General features: G+C 45.7%; 1 protein-coding gene across 5 annotated transcripts in view; it reads left to right on the forward strand.

The window, feature by feature from the left end:
• SLC7A1 (solute carrier family 7 member 1) overlaps window positions 1-27,150 on the forward strand; it is a 73,845-nt gene that overhangs the window by 20,142 nt on the left and 26,553 nt on the right. For all 5 annotated transcript variants that reach the window (XR_010597819.1, XR_010597820.1, XR_010597821.1 and 2 more), the window contains exon 2: window positions 23,198-23,581. Coding sequence is in view for 1 of the 5 variants with exons in the window: in XM_005286640.5 (XP_005286697.2) it covers window positions 23,212-23,581 (370 nt within the window). In the remaining 4 variants the exon portion in view is untranslated. The remainder of the gene's footprint in view (window positions 1-23,197; window positions 23,582-27,150) is intronic.

The raw sequence follows: 27,150 nt of genomic DNA on the forward strand, positions 1-27,150 counted from the left end.
GTATCAATGGCCAATGAGGGTCTGGCTGGAGAATCTTGCCTACATGCTCGGGGTTCTACTGATCGCCATATTTGGGGTCGGGAAGGAATTTTCCTCCAGGGTAGATTGGCAGAGGCCCTGGAGGTTTTTCGCCTTCCTCCGCAGCATGGGGCGGGGGTCGCTAGCTGGAGGATTCTCTGCTACTTGAAGTCTCTAAACCACAGGATTTGGGGACTTCAACAGCAGAGTCAAGGGAAAGGGGTTGGGACAGCTTTGTGGCCCGCATCATGCGGGAAGTCAGACTAGATGATCATAATGGTCCCTTCTGACCTTAAAGTCTATGAGTCTATTCCCTTGTGCTGCCCTCGTGAAAATCTTTCTAGATATGGCCAAGTTATAAACCACAGGAAATCACCATTTTCACATGAGCAGTAGAATATGCTAGAGGCTTGCTTCTAAAATCTCTGAATATGTTCACTGAGTGTATTCCCCAGCCCCACTGAGCCTTCTGAAGCAACCACACGGACTAGAACTTTGGGGTAGGACACAGACAAAATTGATCCTCTTCTTTCTCCTAGACTGTAGCCTCATTCGTTACAAAGTCTGAATTGATTCACTGAGCACTGGCCATCCTGTGCACTGAATGAAGCAGAGGGTCTTGTGAAAAAAATAGGGTGTGGTCATGTAATTAAAGACTGTATCATAATGAATATGCTCAAGGGGGCTGAATTAAAGTTGCGATGGGCAACCTTAATTTTGACCTTTTGTAACTTTTGAGCTCCTGACATTGCAACCTTAATATCATTTTTAAAACTATTTTATTCTGTATGTAATAGCAAATATATTGATCAGAGAAGCCTCAGTCCTTCTCATGCAAACTATTCTGTTCCACATCAGGGCTGGGCTTTGAGATGCAACATACAGAGAGTAAAGTTAAAAATATGGCATTTGCTCTCGTTCTGCTTCATGCACAATAAACACAGCACAGAAAGATGAGTAAATGCTACAACTGTTACTACAAATAATTCAGTAACTACAAATACAGTATTCATTACATGAGAACTGATTTTACATCCACTGTTCTGTGATGTTTAACTCTACTTTCCCCTCTGTAAAATGGGAAGGATAATGTTACTGACTGGCCAACATTTTCATTTAAGCTCCTAAATCTATATTTAGGCACCTAAATCTAAGTGGCTTGAATTCAGGATACTTGAGCAGCTACAAATCCCATTGGGATTGAGGGCATTTGAAAAATCAGGTCATTCTTATGTAGGTGCTGAGCTGTGGATTTAGGAGTCTAACTTTAGGTTTGAAAATGGTGGCCCTAATTTTCATGGGTGCTGTGCAGATGAATTCGCTGATGCATATGAAAGGTGCACTTTGAAGAGCTGAAGTGTTACTGACTAAGTGCTAAATTTGACAGTGACAGTTTGCCATGTTGTATATTGTGGTTTTCTTTTGTGTTAGACTATTTTGTATCGACATTTTTTGATCAGCAGACTGATGACTCTATTTCAGAGGGTCACTTGTTGTATTAACCAGGACTGCCCTCCCACAGAGTGCTGAGCTTTCTCCACTGAAGTGAATGGGGGTTGAAGGAGCAGAGTGCCTCACAGCATCCTGCCCAGAAACAAACAGGAGTGACTTTTGTATAACGCAAAATTTTAACTGAAAGTGGATCAGTCTGTGGGCGAGGCTGCCATGGCAATGGCTTTTAACATGCCTGGGAACTGCCAAGCTGTTCAGTGTTGATATTACTGATTACTAGGATGCTGTTAAAATGGAAGGTGCTTTTTACTCATGGTAGCTGGGAGCATAGGAGAGGCTGTTGCCTGGTGGGGGAGGAGTGAGGTAGAGGGCATGATGCAATTCAAGTAGTTCATTGCAAGTTTGGCAGTCAGTACCAGCAGCATTACTGAGAAATGACAGCAAGGGTGGGGGTTTGTGAAGAAAAATATGGTCAGAATGGTTGAAACCTGACCTTTTAAATCCCAAATTAGAAATGAATGCTCGGTATCCCTGCCATAGCGAGGTGGAGGTCAGAGGGATAGTACTCACTCAGGAACAAAACAATAGTATCCATTGTCCATTCTCTGTATCTCTTACAAAGTGTTTCAGGAGAGTTGAGAAAAAATGGGGAAAGTCTATAGCTGCTGTGCTCAGTTTGTGTGCGGGGTGGGGGTGGCCAGTGCTTAATTTGTAATGAAAGAGGTGCCGGGGCTCCAGCAATTAGGTGCCAGGGCTCAAGCAATTATTTTACTTCCATAACTGATGCGGCAAGCCTGGAGGAGCCCCGGGGCTCAGCTCTGGCAAGCCCCAGCACAAATTAAGCACTGGAGGTGGGGTCTTTGCAGCAGGGGAATTTAGGTGCATTTAGTCAGGGTTGTTATGCAAACAGCATAGTGGAAAGGGCCCCTACTTCCATCCCATCATCTACCCCAGGGGTCTCAAACTCAAATGACCGTGAGGGCCACATGAGGACTAGTACATTGGCCCGAGGGCCGCGTTACTGACACACACACCCCCGCCGCCCTCGGCCCTGCCCCCACTCCACCCCTTCCATGAGGCCCCGCCCCTGCCCCACCTCTTCCCACCCTTTCCCTGTCCCCATTCCAACCCCTGCCCCGGAATCCTCACCCCAACTCTGCCCCCAGGGGGTACAGGAGGGATGTGGCGGGGGCTCAGGGCAGGGAGTTGGGGTGTGGGGTGCAGCAGGGATGAGGGGTGCAGCAGCGGTTCAGGGCAGGGGGTTGGGGTGCAGGAGGGGCGCGGCAGGGGGTTCAGGGCAGAGGGTCGGGGTGCAGCAGGGGCTCAGGGCAGGGGGTCGGGGTGCAGGGTGCGGCAGGGGGTTCGGCTGCAGGAGGGATTCGGGGGGTGGGCAGGCTCCCTGCCTGCCCTACCCTGCCTTGCACTGCCCCTGAGCTGCTCCGGGAAGCGGCCGGAACATGGAGGAGGGGGGGGGGGCGCAGGAGTCTGTGTGTTGCTGTTGCTTCAGGCACCGCCCCCAGCAGCTGCCATTGGCTGGGAACAGGGAACCGCGGCCAATGGGAGCTGCTGGGGGCAGTGCCTGAAGCAAGAGCAACACACACACCTCTGCGCCCCTCCTCCCCCAGGTTCCGGCTGCTTCCCAGAGCTGCGCGGGAGCAGGGCAGGCAGGCAGGGAGCCTGCCTTGCCCCCGGTGGGCGTCGGGCCGGAGCCGCTCTAGGTAAACGCTGGAGGAGAGCGCGGGGGCCGCGAAGAGCTCGCGGGCCGCAGAAAATAACCCCGCCAGCCGCGTGTTTGAGACCCCTGATCTACCCCCTATACACAGCTCCGTTCTTTGTTTCCTCTTCCCCACACTTTTTCCCCCTACCTCCTTATTTCTTCTTTTCTCCCTTTATTCTGCTGTAGGCCTCTTAGTTACATCACCTTTGCTAATAAAGTCAGCACCACTGTATTTCCCCCAACTGAACAGCTGGTCCGCTAGGGCCTTCTTTCCATCTATTTCTCCTTGGTTGCTCCTCGCAACACAGTCACACTCCAAATAAAAACTATTAGTACAATCTACTGTCAAGGGAGATATACCATAGTTAATAATAATAATGTAATTATTGGTCATCATTAGGATGCTCAGTACATAGTGCCTGCTTCAAGGCACTTTAAGTGTATGGTCACTTCCATGATCTTGATACTTCTCACTTCCTGCTTGTGATTTAAGGGGGCACTCCTGCTTCTGCAGCTGCAATGTAGTCTACTCTGATCAGCTGTCCGCTCCCACCCACTGCTTCATGTGGGAGCTGAATGATGAATGAGGAGGGGAATAATGATCAGCAAGTCAGGTGACGTTGCAGTTCTTCTCTATAGACCAGGGATCTGCAACTTTTGGCCCGCGGCCCGCCAGGTAAGTCCCCTGGCAGGCCGGGCCAGTTTGTTTACCTGCCACGTCCGCACGTTTGGCTGATCGCGGCTCCCACTGGCCGCAGTTCGCCGCTCCAGGCCAATGGGGGCTGTGGGAAGCGGTGGCCAGCACATCCCTCGGCCCGTGCCACTTCCTGCAGCGAACCTGGCGGGCCACATGCAAAAAGGTTGCCGATCTCTGCTATAGACAATCACAGGGATTAGGAGAGTCGCTCCAGTTCCACTACCCCCCCTCTAAGTGATTCAGAACAGAATGGGTGTCCCATTATTTGCCTCTGCCTACATCTCCGTTCTCATTTCTTTCTACTTCTCTCACATTGCCGTGCTGTACTCTACGTAGTGCTCCTTTTGTATCTGCCTCCCACTCCCAGTCTTTGTGCCTTCTTCCATACTGCTTCATACTTGTGCTAGGAACTCCTTTCTGTTCCATGTGTGCTAAATGGTCACCATCTCCCCTTTCAAATCCCGCCTTAGAAGACACATCTGTACAGAAGTCTGTTAACAATAAGCCACATATATGTTTAGCCTACGGGCATACTTAAAAAAAGGCACCACCTCTAGATTCTCATGATTATCCAATGCATTATTAATTATTATTTATATTCTCCTAGAAGCCACCGTCATGGACCAGTGCCCTGTTGTATCTGAACTATATTGCCTATCTAATTTAGGGCCTGATCCTGTGAGATGTTAAACACCCTAAATTCCCTATGGTGTCAACAGTTAGCCCAGCACTTAGGCCTTTATGCTCTAATGGAGGGATTGTGTTTTCTTCAGTATTTCATACAGTGCTTGCACAATGGTGGTGTTCAATAAAAAAACAACAATTCATTCAATTTATGGCATCTCTTCATTTAGTTATAGTCTGAAGATGTTTGATGTATGCTTATGTATGGTCAAGCAAGCAGAGAAGTGTCTTATTGAATAGTACTTCAGTGGAGATTATTTAGCTATGTGGGGTGACTTGTGCAAGAACAACCTCTGCGACTGCACACACACAATATGAGTGCATAGCTATGTGTATACAAGGGGGTATGAGCGTCCAGATCAGTAACTGTGCACTTAATTACTTGATTTACACATACAAAGCCTCATATGTGTGTGCAACAATGGCACGTCAGACTTTGGAGGATGCTTTGAAAAACTAGCACTTTGTTTTCTCAAATTATAAATCACCTGTAGGAATGCTAAGGCCAAAGCCAATCTTTTTAGTTAATTTCACTGTAGGTTTCTTTTATATGCAGCGTACATTAAAATCACAGGAATTCCACAGTATTAGATTAATAGTCATGATAATGCCCTTGGAAGTTAGTAATATAATTTGGAATGCAGTTTAGTTGCTTATAGGAGAAATTAACTTCACTCAGTATAGAAAGGGAGCAGTTTTAAAAAAAATATTTTCATTGTGTCAAATCGTTTGCAAATCTAATGGAACTGAATCCAGGTCTAGGACTCACCCTGACCTGATTCAGAGCTCCATGCGTGGATGGCTTGCAGGAATGGCCTCAAGATCAGTGGAAACATTCCTGGATTAAGGAAAGCCATTTCTAATTAATTGATTTGGTATGCAGTGTAATCCCATTTATCCCAATGAATTATTTAGCCCTTCTAGTGTAATTTAGAATCGCAAGCTGCAGTTATACTAGGAGGATGGTAAAATCTGTCTTGAAAATGTGTAGTCAACCTGTTCTGACACTCTGATGGACTCAGCCCCTTGGAGCTGCAGTAATATCTTTTTTCCCTGCCAATTGCATTTCACTAAGGGCTAAATCCTCCCCCTGGTGCCAATCCTGAAGAGCTGGCTTAGGGTAAGACATTTGTTTGAGGCCTGAAGGGGGGGAGAAATTTCCCCCCCACAAATGCCACAGAGCAACAATGGAGCCACTGCTACTATCTCTGGTGAGCAATAGCTTTTGGTCAGCTTGCGCATACTATATAGTAGAGCACAGAAGTTAACACCTCACGTACAGAACATATTTTCAAGGGGCTCGCTTACATTTGCTGTGGATAAAACTTTTCTGCCCTTTTTCAAGCTTAACTGAACCCTAACTGTTGTGCTAACATTTATGCCACCCCCACTTTAGCGTCTGTGCGCAGCCCTGATGCATGGTATTTGTGTTTTCTCATACCCGTAACCACCCCCCAAACTACTCACGATAAACAATTAACCATGAGACCACCCATTACGTTGCAGGTATACACACCAATTTGCAGACTGTAAGAGTTCCATATGGGTGAATGAATTGAGCTGAGGACAGCTGGCACCAGACCCTCTGACCCCTGGTAGGGATGTGCCTGGGGAGTTGTGGCCCCATAGAGCATATCCATATCACTTGTGTACTGCAGAGTGAGCTCCAGGCGGAATCTGAATTATTGTAATTGGGAGAGGGGGATATTTGAGCAGAAGAGTGTATGCTGCTGGGTCCTGGGTTATGTGGATTCACAAATCCTCATGTAAAGAGGTGGAGGAGCTGTGGATGCTATTCCAGTCTATTAGTTAGTGTATTGCCCACACAGATGCTGCGCTGTGGCCTTATTGGATGCCCCTGGGATGGGGAGGTGGATTTCATCCAGCAGCACAATTATTTGGAAGTAATTCAGTTATGGGTATTTTCACCCCTGGATTAACATGCCAGATGCATACAGGTAAACCTGCAAGGTTATGCCTAGTTTTCCCCCCTGCATATAGAGAAAGTAGATTTGGGGAATTCTGAGTTCTTTGCCTTCTGATACATACATTCCAAAGCAGACTGCAGAGATAACAAAGCTCACGCTTTGCCCCGATGGGTTGGAAACACCACATGATGCGTTTTCCAGGCCTCATCTGTCTAACTCAAGGAAAATTGCTGATGTCCCATGGAGAAAGCATGCCTTCCTCTGCTGGGTCGGGGAGGAACAGACAGGATCAGAAGAGCTCTGAGGTCTCCCTCAGTCACTGGGGGTAAAAGCGAATTGAGAATGCTTTAACATTAAAAATATCTGCTACAGATGTCCAAAACTATCAGATGCACCATTCCCCTAGGATATGTTTCAATGGCTAATCTTTTTATAAAGTACCCCCTAGCTCACGGTGCTTTGGAAGGAGGAAGTGAAATACATTGCCAGAAAGTGTAAAGCCATAACTACATCCTGTCTTTTCCTCTTCTTATTTGTTCAGTAAAAGGTCTTAAGTCTGGCTGAGAACATTATGTCTCTTGGTCTCACTGCCCCATTCAGTAAACTCTGAACGTGCTGTCTGAAGTACCTTAGAATGCTTTCCTCTGGAACAGAGCTATAATGCCAGCCTGGCTGAGGGGTTTGGCTCTGGAAGAAAAAACTTGTTGTATTGCAGAACTGCCTTAAATAAAAATATTTACCAATAAACTACAGTATGCTGGAGGGTGCATGTGGATTTTCAATGTCTGGATTTAGAAAAGCAGAAAGAGAATCAAAGACATTTACTCTGTACAGATGAGTAAGATGGATGTGAATCTTTAATACAAATTCATAGAATATTAGAGTTGGAAGAGACTTCAGGAGGTCATCCAGTCCAATCCCCTGCTCAAAGCAGGACTAACACCTGAGCAAGGCAACCTGAGTGAAGCCTCAGAAAATCTCTGTGAGAAAACTAAAATAATCTACATGGTTAATAGTGTATCAACCTTATAAGCGGAGAGATTACTGATGTTGGACATATATATGAAAGTGTTTTGTGCCACTCAGAAAATGTTGGGATTACAAAGTACAAGCACATTTTAAGAATTTAAAGCTTACGGAATGGGTTCATATTCTGGTACAGAAAAGAGCAACAAAAATTATTAGGAGTACGGAACAGCTTCTGTATGAGGAGAGATTAATAAGATTGAGACTTTTCAGTTTGGAAAAGAGACAACTAAGGGGGGAAATGATAGAGGTCTATAAAATGGACTAGATGACCTCCTGAGGTTCCTTCCAACCCTGATATTCTATGATTTTATGATCATGACTGGTGTGGAGAAAGTAAATTAGGAAGTGTTATTTACTCCTTCTCATAACGCAAGAACTAGGGGTCACCAAATGAAATTAATAGGCAGCAGGTTTAAAACAAATAAGAGGAAGTATTTCTTCACACACTGCACAGTCAACCTGTGGAACTCTTTGCCAGAGGATGTTGTGACAGCCAAGACGCTAACAGGATTCAAAAAAGAACTAGATAAATTCACGGTGGATAGGTCCATCAATGATTATTAACCAGGATGGGAAGGGATGGTGTCCTTAGCCCCTGTTTGCCAGAAGCTGGGAATGGGCAACACGGGATGATCACCTGGTGATTACCTGTTCTGTTCATTCCCTCTGGGGCACCTGGCATTGGCCACTGTCGAAGATAGGATGCTGGGCTAGATGGATCTTTGGTCTGACCCAGTGTGGCCGTTCTTGTGAGAATGACTCATTTCTTATTGCACTTAGGGAGAGGGTGTGCCTTTAAACATATTATAAAGAGTCTGGTGGCACCTTAAAGACTAACAGATTTATTTGGGCATAAGCTTTCGTGAGTAAAAACCTCACTTCTTCGGATGCATAGAGTGAAAGTTACAGATGCAGGCATTATATACTGGCACATGGAGAGCAGGGAGTTATTTCACAAGTGGAGAACCAGTGTTGACAGGGCCAATTCAATCAGGGTGGATGTAGTCCACTCCCAATAATAGATGAGGAGGTGTCAATTCCAGGAGAGGAAAAGCTGCTTCTGTAGTGAGCCAGCCACTCCCAGTCCCTATTCAAGCCCAGATTAATGGTGTTGAATTTGCAAATGAATTTTAGTTCTGCTGTTTCTCTTTGAAGTCTGCTTCTGAAGTTTTTTTGTTCAATGATAGTGACTTTTAAATCTGTAATAGAATGACCAGGGAGATTGAAGTGTTCACTTACTGGCTTGTGTATGTTACCATTCCTGTCCTCGCTTACAGACAACCCCCCAACCTGAAGCAAATACTCACCAGCAACTACACAGCACACCACAGAAACACCAACCCAGGAACCTATCCCTGTAGCAAACCTCGTTGCCTACTCTGTCCCCATATCTACTCTGGCAACAGCATCAGAGGACCCAACCACATCAGCCACACCATCAGGGGCTCATTCACCTGCACATCCACTAATGTCATATATGCCATCATGTGCCAGCAATGCCCCTCTGCCATGTACATTGGCCAAACCGGACAGTCCCTCCGCAAAAGAATAAATGGACACAAATCGGACATCAGGAATGGTAACATACACAAGCCAGTAAGTGAACACTTCAATCTCCCTGGTCATTCTATTACAGATTTAAAAGTCACTATCATTGAACAAAAAAACTTCAGAAACAGACTTCAAAGAGAAACAGCAGAACTAAAATTCATTTGCAAATTCAACACCATTAATCTGGGCTTGAATAGGGACTGGGAGTGGCTGGCTCACTACAGAAGCAGCTTTTCCTCTCCTGGAATTGACACCTCCTCATCTATTATTGGGAGTGGACTACATCCACCCTGATTGAATTGGCCCTGTCAACACTGGTTCTCCACTTGTGAAGTAACTCCCTGCTCTCCATGTGCCAGTATATAATGCCTGCATCTGTAACTTTCACTCTATGCATCCGAAGAAGTGAGGTTTTTACTCATGAAAGCTTATGCCCAAATAAATCTGTTAGTCTTTAAGGTGCCACCAGACTCTTTGTTGTTTTTGTAGATACAGACTAACACGGCTACCCCCTGATCCTAAACATATTATGTTATTCATGATTAAAGAGATACTGCTGAGCAATAGAAACTGTCAACAATGTTACATATTTCTTTTGATCACAATTGTTTTTTTAATTGGATGAGAAATGCATTGCTTGGAAAACAGCACATAGATCTGCCACACACTTTTGGGAACTACGCAGATTTCTGTTCCCGGAGCTATGGAAGGCTGGGATGATGTGTCAGTTATGCTAGTCTCCATTTACTCTACAGCTAAAGAGTTGAACGGGGAATTCCTTTGATTTGGAAGGAAGCCTGGTGTCATGCCCTCTCTTCCAAATTGCATTCCCCTTGCAAGCAGCTGTATAGTGAAAGAGAAAACTTGAATTAGGCAGAACAGTTCAAAATGAAGAATTCACTATGGCCAGGCATGCACTAAGAGCAACATGCTGGTATAGCTATACCAATGTACTATACTGGCAAAGCACTCCCTCTGTGGATACAGTTTATAGTAGCACAACTGCGTTTTTGTTGGTATAACTTCATGTACGCTGGATGTTGGCACAGCTATGTTGGTCAGGGATCATTCCTTTTCATACCCCTGACCGACAGCTGTGCTGGCTGAAGTCTGCAGTGTAGACATGGCCCAAGATTCCGGTGCCGCTTGCAGAGTCCCAGACAGCTCTATGGGACGATGGACCTCACCTGACTGCTCTTTACTGAGTCGCCCCCTCTGCTGTTGTTCTGAACATCTCTTAAAATGACTTCTTCCATTTTGGCAAAACACACTGCAAGACTATTTCATGGTTTAGCTCACACAGTCTGTCCTAAAATCTGAGGGGAACTCTGTTGGTAATTAGACTGGACAAATGAGAGCCTGTGACAGATTGCCTGTAATCTGCCCCGAGTGACAGATTGCCATTATATTTGATATGGAGTAGATTAATTTTATGTTCTGTGAAACGACATTAAGCATGTGTGCTTCTTCTGTATCTTAAAGCTCAGATAAAAAGCCGACAAGGATTTACTTAGTTTCAGGTGGGAACCTCCAGTCTTGTCAATTAACATACAAAAATCATGGTCGTTAGGCTAGAACAGGGGTAGGCGGCACTCGAGCTGATTTTCAGTGGCACTCACACTGCCCGGGTCCTGGCCACCAGTCCGGGGGGCTCTGTATTTTAATTTAATTTTAAATGAAGCTTCTTAAACATTTTAAAAACCCTTATTTACTTTACATACAACAATAGTTTAGTTATATATTACAGACTTATGGAAAGAGACCTAAAAATGTTAACATGTATTACTGGCACGCAAAACCTTAAATTAGAGTGAATAAATGAAGACTCGGCATACCACTTCTGAAAAGTTGCCAACCCCTGGGCTAGAATAAAGAACAGATAGTCTTTGGAGTAAGGGATGCTTATTAGGGAAATAAGATTCCAAGCTGGGCTGAGTGCCAACTATCAGAATGATGTTGTGTGTTATTAAAAATGATACTGGGGGGAAAACATCAGGAGCCTCAGGACATTCAGCCAAAGCAATAAATGCCATCTTGAATAGATTGGCCTACATAGAATGGACAGTATTGTAAGGGGCTGTCTTCTGCTCCTTGAAGGGTGGTACAACTGGGTAAATACCTTTGTCGCTGAGAACACAGGAAGCAGATCAAAGTAGCTTGAAAGGACTGCAGAGAGACAAAGAGGAGGGAAGGATGTCACTGCACCAGACACACGTGTGCACTGATCTCTTGCTGAGGTGTCTAATAAGACATTTTAGATTTTTTTCCTCAAATAATATAGTGGTTGTGTGAGTGAACCAGGAGATTGAAGATTTAACAAAGTCAATGGAAAGACTCTCAGTCACTTCAGTGGGAGTTGGATTGGGCCCTGCCTCATGACAGCTGCCACACTGGGATGTCTTCCAAGAAACCTTGGTTGTGACTATATTTTTATCAGGATATAAAACTTTTTCTCCATTGGCATGCGCCTGTGTGCTGCTACCATAATTTTGCCTTAGCCAACTCTTAATACTGGGGCGGGGGGATCACCTACTAAACTGGATGATTTGCCAATGATGCCTGTCATGTGGGGGGTGTTCAAAGGACACTTTGGGGGCACAGTGCAAAACTTAAAATCTGTGTGACCTCTTCATTTGTTGTTCTACTGAAAGACCCAGGGAAATACTTTCAATTGCAGTAGATTGACATGGTAGAAATTCTCTCCCATCATCTCTCTCCACACCTGTGTGATGTGTTGGCCAATGTAGTAACTACACAGAGCCCCTTAAGACTTTCAAAAGCTAGAATTCTTGAAGGGATACATATTCTTTGAACCAAGCAGACATACTTCACACAGGAATCCAGGGAGGCCAAACATCTTAAATTCCAAATGTTACTGACCTGTTCCAATGACAGTGACCCCTAGTCAGTCTATTTCTGAGTGGTATAGTTCTCTAGGCCTTGTGTGGCTCCAGCTTGTGGTCTTTAGACTTTAAGCTGTCTGAGGCATGTATCCCACTATTTATCTGGCACACCTGTCTTTTGTACAGTGCATAGTGTACATCTGTGGGGCTAATGGAAATGCTAAGGGCTTGATTCTGCCACCCATACTCCTTTTGAATAGCACCTTTCTTTCTTGTGAATAGGCCCTCAACAGGTGCTACTCAACACAAGTAAAGATGGTAGAGTTGGCCTTTTAAGAACAGTTCTGTCAAATAAATACATTATTTTACTCCTGGGGGAATTCTGTGCTACTGCGCGCATGCATAATTAATAAGCCCCGCAGATTTCTAATTTTTTGCACAGAAAAAAGCTTCTGACAAAATGCAGTTCTGCCTTTTGCCTACCAGAGGGTGCTGTGGCAATAGAATAAAGCTGCAGCTCACAGCCAGCTAAGGAGGAGAAAGACCCTGAAGACCCTTCTTCATAGCGCCTGTGGCCAGGTCAGGAGACAGACAGCGTGGGGTCCTGGGGGGGGGATGTCAGACAGGGGCTCATAAGGGCTAGTGAGGGAGGACAGACTGGGCCAGGGGCTGACTGGTAGTGGAGGCACAGGGCCACTGATGGGAGGGAGGTGCAGAGACACATAGGGACAGAGAGGGGGTGCAGAGCTAAATACGGACAGGGGGTGGCTGGGTCAGAGCACAGAGACACATGCGGATGGGGGAGGGGGTACAGGGACACAGGGACAGAAGGTGGCCGGGTGGGGGCACGGAGACACATGGGGACAGGAGTAAGAGGTATAGGGACACATAGGGATGGGGGAGTGGCTGGGTGAGGGCACAGAGACACATGGTAATGGGGGAGGGGGTGCACAGCTACATAGGGACAGGAGTGGATGGGTGGGGGCACAGAAAGACATGGGAAGGGGATACAGGGAGACATAGGGACTGGAGAGGCTGGGGGAGGGCACAGAGACACATGGGGACAGGGGCAGATGTGCCTGACTGAATGGAAGAGGCTAGGGGTCAGCCAGGGTCTGCATGGGGGAAGCTCCCTAACAATCCCTCCCCATCCCCCCAAAAAAACTGTTCCATACTTTTCCTACCCATACCCAACAACCCTCCAAGTTCACACCCAGGCTCCTTCCCAGTAATTTACTTCCCTTTCCCTCAGCTCCTCTGTTACCCCTGACTCCCCCAAGGCTTTGCATTGCTTCTGAGGGGTGGGGGAAATACGGTTCTGTATTGTAGTTTAAATGAATTATTACTCAGAGTTCTGTATTAATATGCCTAGTAAGGAATCTATTTGTCAAAAAACATTTCCTGAAACTTTTTTGTTGTCTGACAGGTATTTTGAAATAAATGACCAAAAATAATTGAAACGGGTATGATTATATTGTGTTATTTTGACAAATAAAATTTGCAGAATTTTAAAATATTGTGTGCAGAATTTTTAATTTTTTGGCGCAGAATTCCACCAGGAATAATTATTTGTGTGCCACATCAAAATATGCTTCTTTAATGAGTGCTCGTTCAAGAAGCAGGCCTATTTTTAAAAGACTAAGGGCCAAACTTATCCTAGGTGTAATGCTGCTGTTTGTCAAAAACAATTGTTTTGCACAAGTAAAGCTGATTGTTCTACTTGTATATTAGTTAATGAATCCCAGTGATATCTCTTCATGTTCATAGCTATGTTGGGGGAATCATTGATGAAGATAAAAGGACATTGAGGGAGAACTGCAACTGCTCATTGGATTGCAGAGATGAGAGATGGCACTAAGTGCAGCTAACGCTCAAACTCTTATTTTATATAATGCATTATAGTAAAATAAATTCAAGTCTAAACCTTTTGCTCCCGCTATCCTTCTTCAACAGAAAATATAGACTGATCCGTGGAATCTTCTGTTGCTCAGGGTCTCTTTCCTTAAAAGAGGTGCCTGAAGATTTAGCTAATGTGTGCTCGGCGACTTTATTATACATGAATACAGTTTTTCTCTTGCTCTGTAGATCATTCCACTTTCTGCATAATCCACTTTGATTTAGGCTCATACACACACTGAAGTTTACTTCTGAGAGCAAATTCTCAAGAACTATTTCAAGGCTCTGTAGATAAGAAATTGTTCCCAGAAGTGAAGCAAAATGTAATTGTTCAGGAAGAGATAGCACTGTTTATGTAAATTTGTACCTTATCAACTTATTTTACAGGTGGAGTTTTATATTTAACAGGACAGATGCTTGTTACGTTTTCCTTTTTCCTATTAATCAGATGTGAATTTGCTCACATTCTTACTGCATTGTTCTGAAAGATATTCCTTTCTTAAATGTCATTAATGGGGAAACCTGATATAGTAGGTATGTTAACCACAATGTAGGGGGAGGAAGAATGCAGGTACTTTGTTTTATCATAAATATAATCATGCACTTGATTTTGAACACAAAGAAACACAGGCAAATTGCATTAAAAAGTTGTTCTAATAATAAAGCAAAGACATAAACCAATAAGAATGGGTGGAATTCTGATTCCAGTGAAGTCAGTGAAAGAAGTTGTCAGACTTCTGTACTCCAAAGGCTCAGGGATCAGCCCCTCTTGTAGATAAAGCATTTCAAATGTGGGGGCAGCAGGAGCCTAAGCTAGTGTCTCTTGTAAAAATCATGGATCGGAAGACTGATGGCCAGCTCCATAGGTCTAACACAGCTTTTGGGGGGAGGGAAATGGGGGTGAAGAGTCATTTAAATTCCTTTGTGTTCCTTCTGATACTGGGGCCACCAGGCTTTAGCCCATCCCTCTGCTGAAAAGTAAAGCAGAGTGAAGACTACATTACACAGGCTGCTTAAGGAGCTTTTCTGGCTGCCGTGTTCCCATGTACATTTGTACTTACATACTTTAAATATTCTTTACTGAGCACTTGTATCTACGTACATTTTGTAGGTAGCATGTGTAACTTTTTATCTGCAAGTACTTTTTCAAAATAGTTTTTTTAATCCAACTATCCTGGATGCTGGCTGGCCCCCAGAACCCACGAGCCTGGCTGGGAAGCTTCCAGCCCTGCCTTCTGTCTGCCAGGGCTTTTTTCTGTTGACCCTGCTGTTGTACTAGCCAGGGAGGTTGGTGGTCCCACCTCCTTGACTTCTGATTGGTCGCTGCAACTGGCAGCGGGGAGACTCACTGCCCAGCCCAACGGAGGTGTGAGTCAGTGGGGAGCCAGAGCAGTGGGGAGCCATCTCAGAGGCTTTGTCCACACTTCAGTTAGACACCTGTGGCTGGTCCATGCCAGCTGACTCAGGGTTGCAGGGCTTGGGCTAAGGGTCTATTTCATTGCAATGTAGACTTCCACATTTGGGCTGGGCCCAGGCTTTAGGACTGTGTGAGCATCCCAGAGCTTGGGCTGCAACCCCGTCCCAGAAGTCTATTGCCATGAAACAGCCCCGCAGCCAGAGCCCTAAGAGCCTGAGTCAGCTGGCACGGGCGAGCCACAGGTTTTTATTTGCAGTGTGCACATACCTCTCAGTGTCCTGCATTAAGGGAACAAGCCCAGTAGCTGCATCCTATGCAACGAGGGGTAGGAAACACCGCCCAGCCACTGGGCACACTCCAATGCCGACGGCGCAGTTGGGAAATCGGGGCCTAAATAATTGCTTCGTCTGCTTCTATCTTTTGTTGTTGCTCTTTTTCTTTCTCTTCCACTGTATGCTTGTATTATTTAGGTAGTTGTCCATATATTGACCAGCCACTTGCAGGGAACATGGCAGTTGAAAGTACTTGGGCTTATACTTGTAGTTGTACTTCTAAATACATAAGCGCTATTTCCACAGCACACCTATGCTGACATTTATAAGTACTCGTGTAATGGTGTACTTGACACTTATTCTTAAGCCCTTTGTATCCATACTTATGACAACACTGTCCGGCAACCAGGGATCACTGGGATGTGGGTAGGCCCCAGCCGTGTTCCCAGTACTGAGGACCAGGAAGAGGGTGGCATAGGAGCCATTATGATGGTTCTGTGCCACCAAAGAGCCCCTCATCCATGCAGTGGAAATCCCCCATGGGACAGATGCACTAATTCTGTGGTTATTTTGTGCCACTCAAGCAGGACAAAGCCGCTGGAGCAAGGGACAGAGACATTTGTGTATGTTTGAGAATAATGCTAATTTGGCCCATTCGGACAAATGATCTTGATCTGCAGCTATACATGGGAATTGAGATTTTAATTATATACAAGTTCATCCATTCCGGGAGTCATTTTTACACAAACCGATCCACAGCTACACAACACTACTGACCACAAGGGAAAATGGTTTGTAGTTTTAAAAACCGTGAGGGAAAAGTGGCCCAGAGCACATTTCCTGACATCAGACACCAGAGCAGCTTCTGAAGAGAATAAGTTCAGAAGCAGATCCAACTTTGGAGGGGGAAAAAACATGATCTTTTCTTCTAACCTCACCCCCTATGCCGTTATGCAGATAGGAATTGGCTGGCGTAAAGGAAGAGATTTTGGCAGGGAAAGGGTAATGGCCTCTCTTCTGTACTGAGCTAACTGAGGATTGTCCATGAAAAGAAAACATTCGGCCTTGCTGAAGGTCACATCTGCTCTAATCTATTGTGACTATAATTGAAGCCGAAAAGTTGATTTGGTGCTCATTGTTTCAAAGGCAACAAAAATGTATAATAGATGCCTTCGATTGTAATCAGCTGATGTTGAAAGAGAATAGGAGTGTGCGAGGAGATGAAGGAAATGGCTAGAGCCTAGGGACTCAGTGTTCTGCTTACAAATGCAAAGATTCCTGGAAGGTTCTGAGTAAGAGAAACTTTAAAATGTTGTAGCACGTTGGACTTTCTGGACACATGGGACCCAATCCTGGAGACCTGCAGGGTGGCAACTCTCTGGTTGTGTGCCTCCAGTTTCAGGATCAAGGCCTTAATTTGTAAGCCAGGCATAATTAAAGGGTGTCTCCACTAAGCAAATCATCATTAAAAAAAAAAAAAGATTCTGCTTTATTCTTGATGGCCTTAGAATGACAATAAATTGCTGTAGTTATGGTTGAGAGAGCCCCAAGCTGAAATTGTTTTGGAAATATGATTCTGTTTGAGTGGTTTTGAGCTGTATGAGCCTGAAATAATTCAGGTGCTTTTTTAAAAACTGGAATAGTTCATGCACTTTAGTTTTATAAATTGAAATAGCTAGCAAGAGATGTTAAAGAGTAACAAGAAGGGTTTCTTCAGGTATGTTAGCAACAAAAAAAAAGTCAAGGAAAGTGTGGGCCCCTTACTGAATGAGGGAGGCAACCTAGTGACAGAGGATGTGGAAAAAGCTAATGTACTCAATGCGCTGTCTTCACGAACAAGGTCAGCTCCCAGACTATTGCACTGGGCAGCACAGCATGGGGAGAAGGTGACCAGCCCTCTGTGGAGAACGAAGTGGTTCGGGACTATTTAGAAAAGCTGGACAAGCACAAATCCATTGGGCCGGATGCACTGCATTCAATGGTGCTAAAGGAATTGGCAGATGTGATTGTAGAGCCATTGGCCATTATCTTGGAAAACTCATGGCGATTGGGGAGGTCCTGGATGACTGGAAAAAGGCTAATGTAGTGCCCATCTTTTAAAAAAGGGAAGGAGGAGGATCCAGGGAACTACAAGCCAATCAGCCTCACCTCAGTCCCTGGAAAAATCATGGAGCAAGTCCTCAAGGAATCAATTCTGAAGCACTTAGAGGAGAGGAAAGTGATCAGGAACAGTCAGGATAGATTCACCAAGGGCAAGTCATGCCTGACTAATCTAATTGCCTTCTATGAGGAGATAACTGGGTCTGTGGATGAGGGGAAAGCAGTGAACATGTTATTCCTTGACTTTAGCGAAGCTTGTGATACGGTCTCCCACAGTATTATTCCCAGCAAATTAAAGAAGTATGGGCTGGATGAATGGCCTATAAGGTGGATAGAAAGCTGGCTAGATTGTCGGGCTCAATGGGTAGTGATCAATGGCTCCATGTCTAGTTGGCAGCCGGTATCAAGCGGAGTGCCCCAAGGGTTGGTCCTGGGGCTGGTTTTGTTCAATATCTTCATTAATGATCTGGAGGATGGCGTGGACTGCACTCTCAGCAAGTTTGCAGATGACACTAAACTGGGAGGAGTGGTAGATACGCTGGAGGGTAGGGATAGGCTACAGAGGGACCTAGACAAATTAGAGAATTGGGCCAAAAGAAACCTGATTGCAGAGTCCTGCACTTAGGACGGAAGAATCCCAAGCACTGCTACAGACAAGGGACCGAATGGTTAGGCAGCAGTTCTGCAGAAAAGGATCTAGGGGTTACAGTGGACGAGAAGCTGGATATGAGTCAACAGTGTGCCCTTGTTGCCAAGAAGGTTAATGGCATTTTGGGCTGTATAAGAAGGGGCATTACCAGCAGATCGAGGGACGTGATCATTCTCCTCTATTTGACATTGGTGAGGCCTCATCTGGAGTACTGTGTCCAGCTTTGGGCCCCACACTACAAGAAGGATGTGGAAAAATTGGAAAGAGTCCAGCGGAGGGCAACAAAAATGATTAGGGGGCTGGAGCACATGACTTATGAGGAGGGGCTGAGGGAACTGGGATTGTTTAGTCTGCAGAAGAGAAGAATGAGGGGGGATTTGATAGCTGCTTTCAACTACCTGAAAGGGGGTTCCAAAGAGGATGGATCTAGACTGTTCTCAGTGGTACCAGATGACAGAACAAGGAGTAATGGTCTCAAGTTGCAGTGGGGGAGGTTTAGGTTGGATATTAGGAAAAACTTTTTCACTAGGAAGATGGTGAAGCACTGGAATGCGTTACCTAGGGAGGTGGTGGAATCTCCTTCCATAGAGGTTTTTAAGGTCAGGCTTGACAAAACCCTGGCTGGGATGATTTAGTTGGGAATTGGTCCTGCTTTGAAGAGGGGGTTGGACTAGATGACCTCCTGAGGTCCCTTCCAACCCTGATATTCTATGATTCTATGCTCCTTCTCCCACTAAATGTTAGTGACAAAACTTCTACTGGCTTGGTGCAGGATTGGATCCATTACTTGTATGTAGTTCTTAGTAAAATATGTAAGCTTTGCGGAGTCTGAACAAAATGGCTGAGGTATAAAGAACCTGCTGGTGTCTTCAGATTGCAAATTCTTTAAGGCAGAGACTTTAGGCCAAATCCTGAAAGATATTTTGCACCCACAACTCAATGATAATTGGGGCGTGCCTGTCAGATATATGGAATCACAATCCATCTTAAACAGCATTTATTAAAGAACAGCAGCATTTATTAAAGAAAAACAACTACAAACTATACCGACTGACAATTAATCTTCCACACAGCTTGAGTTTCAACTTTGTCTCTCTTGTTTACCAGTGACCACATCCAGTCTGGAACTCTGTGTAGCACAGCGGTTCTCAAACTTTTCTACTGGTGTCCCCTTTCACACAGCAAGCCTCTGAGTGCGACCCCCCCTTATAAATTAAAAACACTTTTTAATATATTTAACACCATTATAAATATTGGATGCAAAGTGGGATTTAGGGAGCAGGCTGACAGCTCGCGATCTCCCATATAATAACCTTGCAACCCCCTGAGGGGTCCCGAACCCCAGTTTGGAACCCCTGTTGTAGCATACAGGGACAGTTAGTGGCTGAATAATGTACTGAAAGTAAATATAATAACAGTGCTGAACATCCCTCAGGATTAGTCACTTTGTTTGGCATCTTAACTGTTATAAAAAACTGTATACACTTACAAATCATTATTATCAGCAGCAATGAGTGAGTGTACTTCACATGCACAGAATGTCATTTTCCTTACCAGTTAGAGGGCTCAGTCCTGCAAGGTTCTGTGTGTCTTCAACTCACTTTCAAAAGGAGCTCAGCACCTCACAGGACTGAATACTGTATGTTCAACAAGAGTGATATTTATTTTATCTGCACAAAGCTAGAGTAATACAAAATAATACACAGATATTGGGCTCCTGTCAGGGGTGTGGGAGGCAAAGTCCCCATTCCCTCAGCCCAGAGCCAAGGCAGTAGAGCCCCCTGTGGGTGAATTTGATAGCTAGTACTAAAGTGGATAAATATTCAGAGAGGACATGAATCACACACTGGACAAAATGGATCACATACCTGACCAATCACCTGTGGCAGGTAAGGCATTGTTTTGGGGAATATGCACGCAAAGGACTGACCTGATTGGTCAATGAGCGATTGTTAGGCCTGGCAGAATTTTATTTTTACTTTTTAAAATTTTGATGGATAATAGTTTATTTTTAAGCATTTTTTAGCCATTTAAATGTTCACAGTTGCACAAAATTATGGTTTGAGGCATATTTTTAGATTTTTATCTATTTAAATTTTCACATTTGCAGGAAATTATGGGGGCATAATTGTCAAATAACGAGAGGCTCAGACAATAATTATTTAATGACAGATGCTGAGATTCAAAAAGTTAAAGCTTTATAACCATTAAAACAAAATGTGAACATCACATCAAAATATACAAATATCCTTGAATCAAACTCTAAGTTCTCAAGCAGCGTTTTTCTTACTTTTCCTTTCTGTAAATTTTGTTTATTATCGATGGAAATATTTTTTTCATTGTTTCGTGTGTGCATGGTGACATTTACTGATAAAAATCTAATCCTTCCAGGCCTAGTGGTTGCTGTCTCAGGGGACAGAGTGAGAATAGAGCATAAGGGAGCATCCAGATAAGGAGATGGACAATAGTTGCAGGGAGAGTGGCAAAGTCAACATACATATTTCTTTCCCCAAAGGTGGCACTCCATCTTTCCCATTTCCTTCCTGTTCCCTTCAAAGGCCCTGCTCTCTGGCAACCTTCCCGCAGGCAGACACTGTCCCCTCTGTAATTGATTGGTGGAGTCACTAGGATGTGACAATGAGGAGTGCTAAGCAAGTGCTGCGAATACAGGGAGTGCAGTGCTAACTCAGCTCCAACTTGGATCCTTTTTTGGGAGTGGATAGCTGTGCCTCTAGCCTACGGGGTCAGCCCATCGCTATCCATTGTGAATGCAGGGCAGCACAAGGCCTATGCAACTTAAGGCCCCTTAGTACTCCGGTGAGACTGAAGTGATGTCAAATGTAAAAATCCCAAGTAAGGGGTTTCCACCACTTCCCCAAGATGCTATTGCACAGTCTAAAAGGGATTCTGGGGCTGATCTTTGTCTGGTGTTAATCCGCGTAGCTCTGTTGGATACACTGGAGCTCTAGTGAGTTTCAGTTGAAGAACTGGCCTGGGAATGTCACAAGAGTGGGTGGGTGCGGTTCTGTGGCCTGCAGTGTGCAGGAGGTCAGACTAGATTCTGACCTTAAAGTCTATGAGTGTGCTAACCTTCTGCACAGGGGTGAGTTTCATTCTCAGGCTGATGCTATCTTATACAGTAACTCCTCACTTAATGTTGTCCCGGTTAATGTTGTTTTGTTGTTACGTCGCTGATCTATTAGAGAACATGCTAGTTTAAAGTTGCGCAATGCTCCCTTATAACGTTGTTTGGCAACTGCCAGCTTTGTCCATTGCTTGCAGGAAGAGCAGCCCGTTGAACTAGCTGGTGGGGGTTTGGAAGCAGGGTGGACCAGCAGCCCCCCCATCAGCTCCCCTAAGTTCCCTGTGTGGCAGCTGCCCAGCAGGCTATCAATTGCTGGGCAGTTCAGGTGTCCCTCCCCCCACTGCCATGTGCTGCTCCCGGGAGCCTCCTGCTTGCTGTGCAGGGGGTGGGGGGAAGAGGGGTGCTAATGTCAGGGTGCCCCCCTCACCCCCACTCCTGCCCCCCCTGCTCCTGTACCCCATCTCCACAGAGCAGAGGTGTGGGGGACACGACAGGGCTCAGGATGGAGGAAGCTTGCTGGGAGCAGTTGCTGTCTCAACTTGCTGATCTACTTAAGAAGGCAGTGTACTTAGAGTGGGGTCAGCGTACTTAAAGGGGAAATGTGTGTTTCTCACACACACACACACACACACACACACATACTGTGTGTCTCTGTCTCACACACACATGCACCCCGCAGCACTTTGGAAAGTGGAGGGAGTGGTGTGCTACAGTGGGATAGCATGGGTTCAGTTCATCATGTTTAGTTTCCTCAGTATCGGCAGGGAATGTTTGCAGCCACTGCCATGCGTCTGTTGTGTCTCCTCCCTCCATTCCTGCTGCCTTGTAGAGCGTGAGGCTACATTAACAACAATGTGTTAACCCTTGAGGGCTCAGCCGAGTGAAAAATTTCCCTGGAACCTAACCTCCCTATTTACATTAATTCTTATGGGGAAATTGGATTTGCTTAACATTGTTTCACTTAAAGTCGCATTTTTCAGGAACATAACTACAACGTTAAGTGAGGAGTTACTGTACCAATTTGAAGTGTATAGTTCTATGGTACTTTTGCTTTTTGGGAGTGAACAGCCATCTGTCTGAAGACAAATCTAACAGATGTATACTTGCATGTGGTCCTAACTCAAAGAATTGTCAGTGGTTGTTGACATGCTAATACCATTAGGTAAAGAGTTCTACCTTCTATATGAAGGGAAAAAATACTTTCCTCACTCTGTGTGCTTTGGAACGCCGACAGTTCAGCAAATGAGATTTTTCTAAGATTTGCCTTGCTGCTTGTTTGAATTCGTGTAGCTCATGAAAGGCTTTACTGTTAGCGTTGACTTAGATATTTTCCTAAACAGTGGGATGTATGAAATCCTAAACTTTTTTCCTGCAGTTATAATAATGATTTTTACTGAGTAAGAGCCATTGATTTATATCACGGGGTTAAGCCAAGGTATTTGGTTAGTGTCTTCTGAAAAATGAATTTGTTTGTTCCTTCAGCTAATGTCTCTGTTACATGGGTCGATATTATAGATTTCGTAGCTGGCACAATGAGTTCAGTTTCATAATATGCATTTTTCAGTAAGTGTTATATCACTGTGTATTACCTAACGTCTGAAGTGTAAATTTCACATGGCCTTATTGTACATTTTATTTAGTATTTTATATGTACATGTTGTTCTATGAGCAGGAGTGATTTGACTGTGCAGTAAGCAGATAAAACTCTGAAGACCCAGGCAGCCAGTTTGAAGAGTCAAAAGGTGTAAAGTGGAAAGGTTTTGTTCTTTAAATACAAGAGCAGTGTGGTATTACTATGCAGAGATGATGTTTCCTGAGTTACTGCTGGTTTAACTAATTATGCAGCATCTTTCTTACAGGTCTCCACAAAAGGATGGGTTGTCATGGCCTTCTCAATTTTGGAAAGAAGCTGCTTCGCCGGAAAGTTGTGAACTGGACCAGAGAAGAGAGCAAGCTGTCACGATGCCTCAACACTTTTGACTTGGTAGCTCTTGGTGTAGGTAGCACACTTGGTGCGGGTGTCTATATACTGGCTGGAGCAGTGGCACGAGAAAACGCGGGACCTGCGATTGTTATCTCTTTCTTGATTGCCGCATTGGCTTCTGTATTGGCTGGACTTTGTTATGCAGAATTTGGTGCTAGAGTTCCAAAGACTGGGTCTGCTTATCTCTATAGCTATGTGACTGTGGGTGAGCTGTTGGCATTCATCACTGGTTGGAATTTAATTCTTTCTTATGTGATTGGTAAGTACTGAGGGGCATGCAGAAATACTGTAGCATTCATCCAGAATGCCTGTCTGATTTGTATACTAACTTTCACTTGCACAGTCAGATTGTTATAAAAATAGAAACTACAGAATACCTTGCACCTACAGCAGCCTCCAGAGCTGAGCATTTCAGAGCTCTTTCCGGAAATTCAGTCATCCTATGAACTAGGTAAATATTATAGGTTAACAGTTTGGATCAGTGCCAGGTTGCCACGTCTGCTTCCTTTAGTTTAAACAGATTCATGCAATATTGGCGTGAGGCCCTGCTAGCTGTCTACCAGGAATCAGGATTTTTCCTTCTGCTATGGAAGAAAAATCTGGTGTTCAGCTGGTGGGGGGGGAGGGGGGCAGTTTCTCACTGCTTCAGCATCTATAGCATTTGCTGATTAAGGACCCAGTCCTGCTTCCATTGAAATCAGTAGGTATTTTGCATTGACTTTAATGGGTGCAGGATTGGGCCCGGTGTGGGTTGCAGCACTCAGATCTTCACAGATATTTAGGTGCCTAACTTCCGCTGATTTCAGTCCAGTGCCCAATCCAGAGCCCCTTGAATTCAATGGAAAATCTCCGATTGACTACAATGGACTTTGGCTCAGGCCCTGAGTAAGTGGACAACTCAGTTCACACTTCTGAGGTTTATAAAGAAACCGTTTTGGTTAATTAAAGATTCGTCCATTTAATCAAGTCATCAAACACTTCAAGTGTATTATGGTGCCACTTGTCATGGCGCCAGAGCTCAGGCTGAAACCACCATACGCCAGTTAAGGGAAGAACTCCACTAGCTACAATGCCAAACAATTTTCTATTAAATTATTAAAGGGGGGTTTTAAATTACACTTTATGGGAATATTACTATTAAAACTGAGATTGATTCCCAGGGTGCCTGGCAGAGATCAGATAAAGACTTGCTTGGTGACATATGTGCTGCTTGTCTTGGCTAGTATTGATTCCATTCTGTATATTACATGAAACCTCTTTACATTCTAGATTTTGTATATGAAATGAGACAGTGCCAGGTAAGATGCCCAGAAGTTAGTGTTCTGATATTCTTTTATGAATTGGGTTGATGTCAGGAAGGGGATAACATGTAGTTTAAAAAAACTCCAAACAAACTGATCCCCCTTCCTCCCCCCCCCCCCCCCCACACACACACTTCCAGATTTCCAAAATAGGTTCCTCTCAAGGTGTTTTGTTCTACAGAAAAATGTTAATTACCTCTTAGGGTACATCTACACTACAGGGGGGAGTCGATTTAAGATACGCAAATTCAGCTACGTGAATAGCGTAGCTGAATTCGACATATCGCAGCCGACTTACCCCGTTGTGAGGACGGCGGCAAAATCGACTTCTGCGGCTTTCTGTCGGTGGCGCTTACTACCACCTCCGCTGGTGGAGTAAGAGCGCCGATTCGGGGATCGATTGTCGCGTCCCGACGGGACGCGATAAATCGATCCCCGAGAGGTCGATTTCTACCCGCCGATTCAGGCGGGTAGTATAGACCTAGCCTAAGAGATGCATCCTCCAGAGCAGGCCTGCACAACTCGTAAAGCAGCGAGGGCCATATTACTCCAAAGAAAATAGCTGAGGGCTGAAACCCCCCGGCCGTGCTGAAACAGGCCCCCCTCCCCCCCGCCCAGCGCCTCCCAGCCCCGCCGAACCCCGTCCCCCACCCAGCCCCGCCGAACCCTGTCTCCCCCAACCCCCCCCCAGTCCTGACCCTTAGCTCCGAGCCCAGCCCCTCTGAGCTAAGCACCCCTCGACCCCATCCCCCAGCAGCCCTGACCCCCAGCTCTGAGCACAGCCCCTCTGAGCCAGACACCCCCCCCGACCCCATCCCCCCACAGCCCTGACCCCTAGCTCTGAGCCCAGCCCCTGTGAGCTGAGCAGCCCCCGACCCCATCCCCCAGCAGCCCTGACCCCCAGCTCCGAGTCCAGCCCCTCTGAGCCGGACACCCCCCTGACCCCAAATCCCCCCCCCCCCCCCCAGCCCTGACCTCAGCTCCGAGCCCAGCCCCTCTGAGCTGGACATCCCCCTGACCCCAGCCCCCGTGAGCTGCGGCTCGAGCCCAGGCCGGGTGCCTCTCCCCTCGCTCAGACTTACCAGCTCTGCCTCGTGCCCAGCGCTTCCCGCCTCAGCAGCCCCGGAAGTGACACTGGACGCCAGGCAGGAGGAGCGGGAGACGCGTGTGCGGGCGGGGGGGGGGGGGGGGGGCGACCTCACAGCCCTGCGCGCCGCGCTCTGACCGCCCTGACATCAGAAGTGCGGCTGCCGGGTTCGCCCCCTGCCCAGGGGTGGGGGAGGTCGGGCCCCCCTGCCCCGGCAGGGGGCGAACCCGGCAGCCGCGCTTCTGACTGTCAGGGCAGTCAGAGCGCGGCGCGTGGGGCTGTGAGGTCAGGCCCCCCGGGCAGGGGGTGAACCCGGAAACCGCCCCCCACCGCTTGCCCGCGGGCCGCACAGTGGGCCCGCGGGCCGCGTGTTGTGCAGGCCTGCTCCAGGGTTTAATTGGAGCAATAAATAGAAGACTTCTGTAGTCCAGCAGTTCTCGTTTATCTAGATACTGTACTTATATGGCCATTATCACCATGGTATGAGAGAACCAATAAAGGAGAAGCTGTCAGGGGGATTTTGGCCTAGATAGGGTCGCATGGTCCTGATCCTGCAAACACATTCACTTGAGCAAAGTTAATCATAGGATCTGAGCTTAGATTGGCATTTCTGAGACCTTTGTTCTTCTCCTTATGGCTTTCATACTACACCCTAACCTTTTTATAAATGGCTATTTGGTGTGATTTATTTTAAGGTGGCATAATAAAAACAATAATATTTGTATCATCTTAAAATTAAACTAAACTGTTACCAGAGGACTGTGTTAAAGTAACATTCAGGTAGAATACCCTTAAATATAGACAGCTCAACTATTTCCCTGATAAAACTGTTGGGGGAAAAAATATCTTGCTCAAATATTACTACAAACTTGTTTGACCCAGAGTTCTAAATCCCAAATATGCATGTGTGTGCATAGCAGGTGCATCCCAGGGGGAGTCCAGGACAACAATTGTGACTCCTTCCTTCCTTCCTCCTTGCTCTTGGGGAAGAAGTAACTTACTACAGTGCATTACAGGGCGTAGCCTCTTCTGACTTTCCTCCTCATGCCAGGTTTGTCCTGCTGGTGGATCTGTTTGGGGACAGAGCAAAGACTGGCCACTGCCTTATAGGGTGACCACCTTTTCAAAAGTCAAAAGTGGGACACCCTGCCCCCAACCGCTGCTCCTCCTCTTCCCTCTGAGGCCCTGGCCAGGCTGGAAGCTGGAGCCGGGCCGTCATAAGAGCTGCCTAGGGACGGGCAGCTCTTCACCTGCCCTGGATTGGGGGAATTTTTAATTTTTAATCTTCAAAAGCTCCAAAGTTATTTACATCTTGTCCGAATTTGCGAGCTGCATTTCAGCATTTATCTTTCAGTGCGGTATTTTTCTGTCCCTGCTGTAGAACTTGAACATGGATTTACCCCGCACTGCAGGATTTCTCTTATATGATAGCTTCTATTT

This window comes from Chrysemys picta, chromosome 1 (assembly GCF_011386835.1).
Source record: "Chrysemys picta bellii isolate R12L10 chromosome 1, ASM1138683v2, whole genome shotgun sequence".
Lineage (NCBI taxonomy): Eukaryota > Metazoa > Chordata > Testudines > Emydidae > Chrysemys > Chrysemys picta.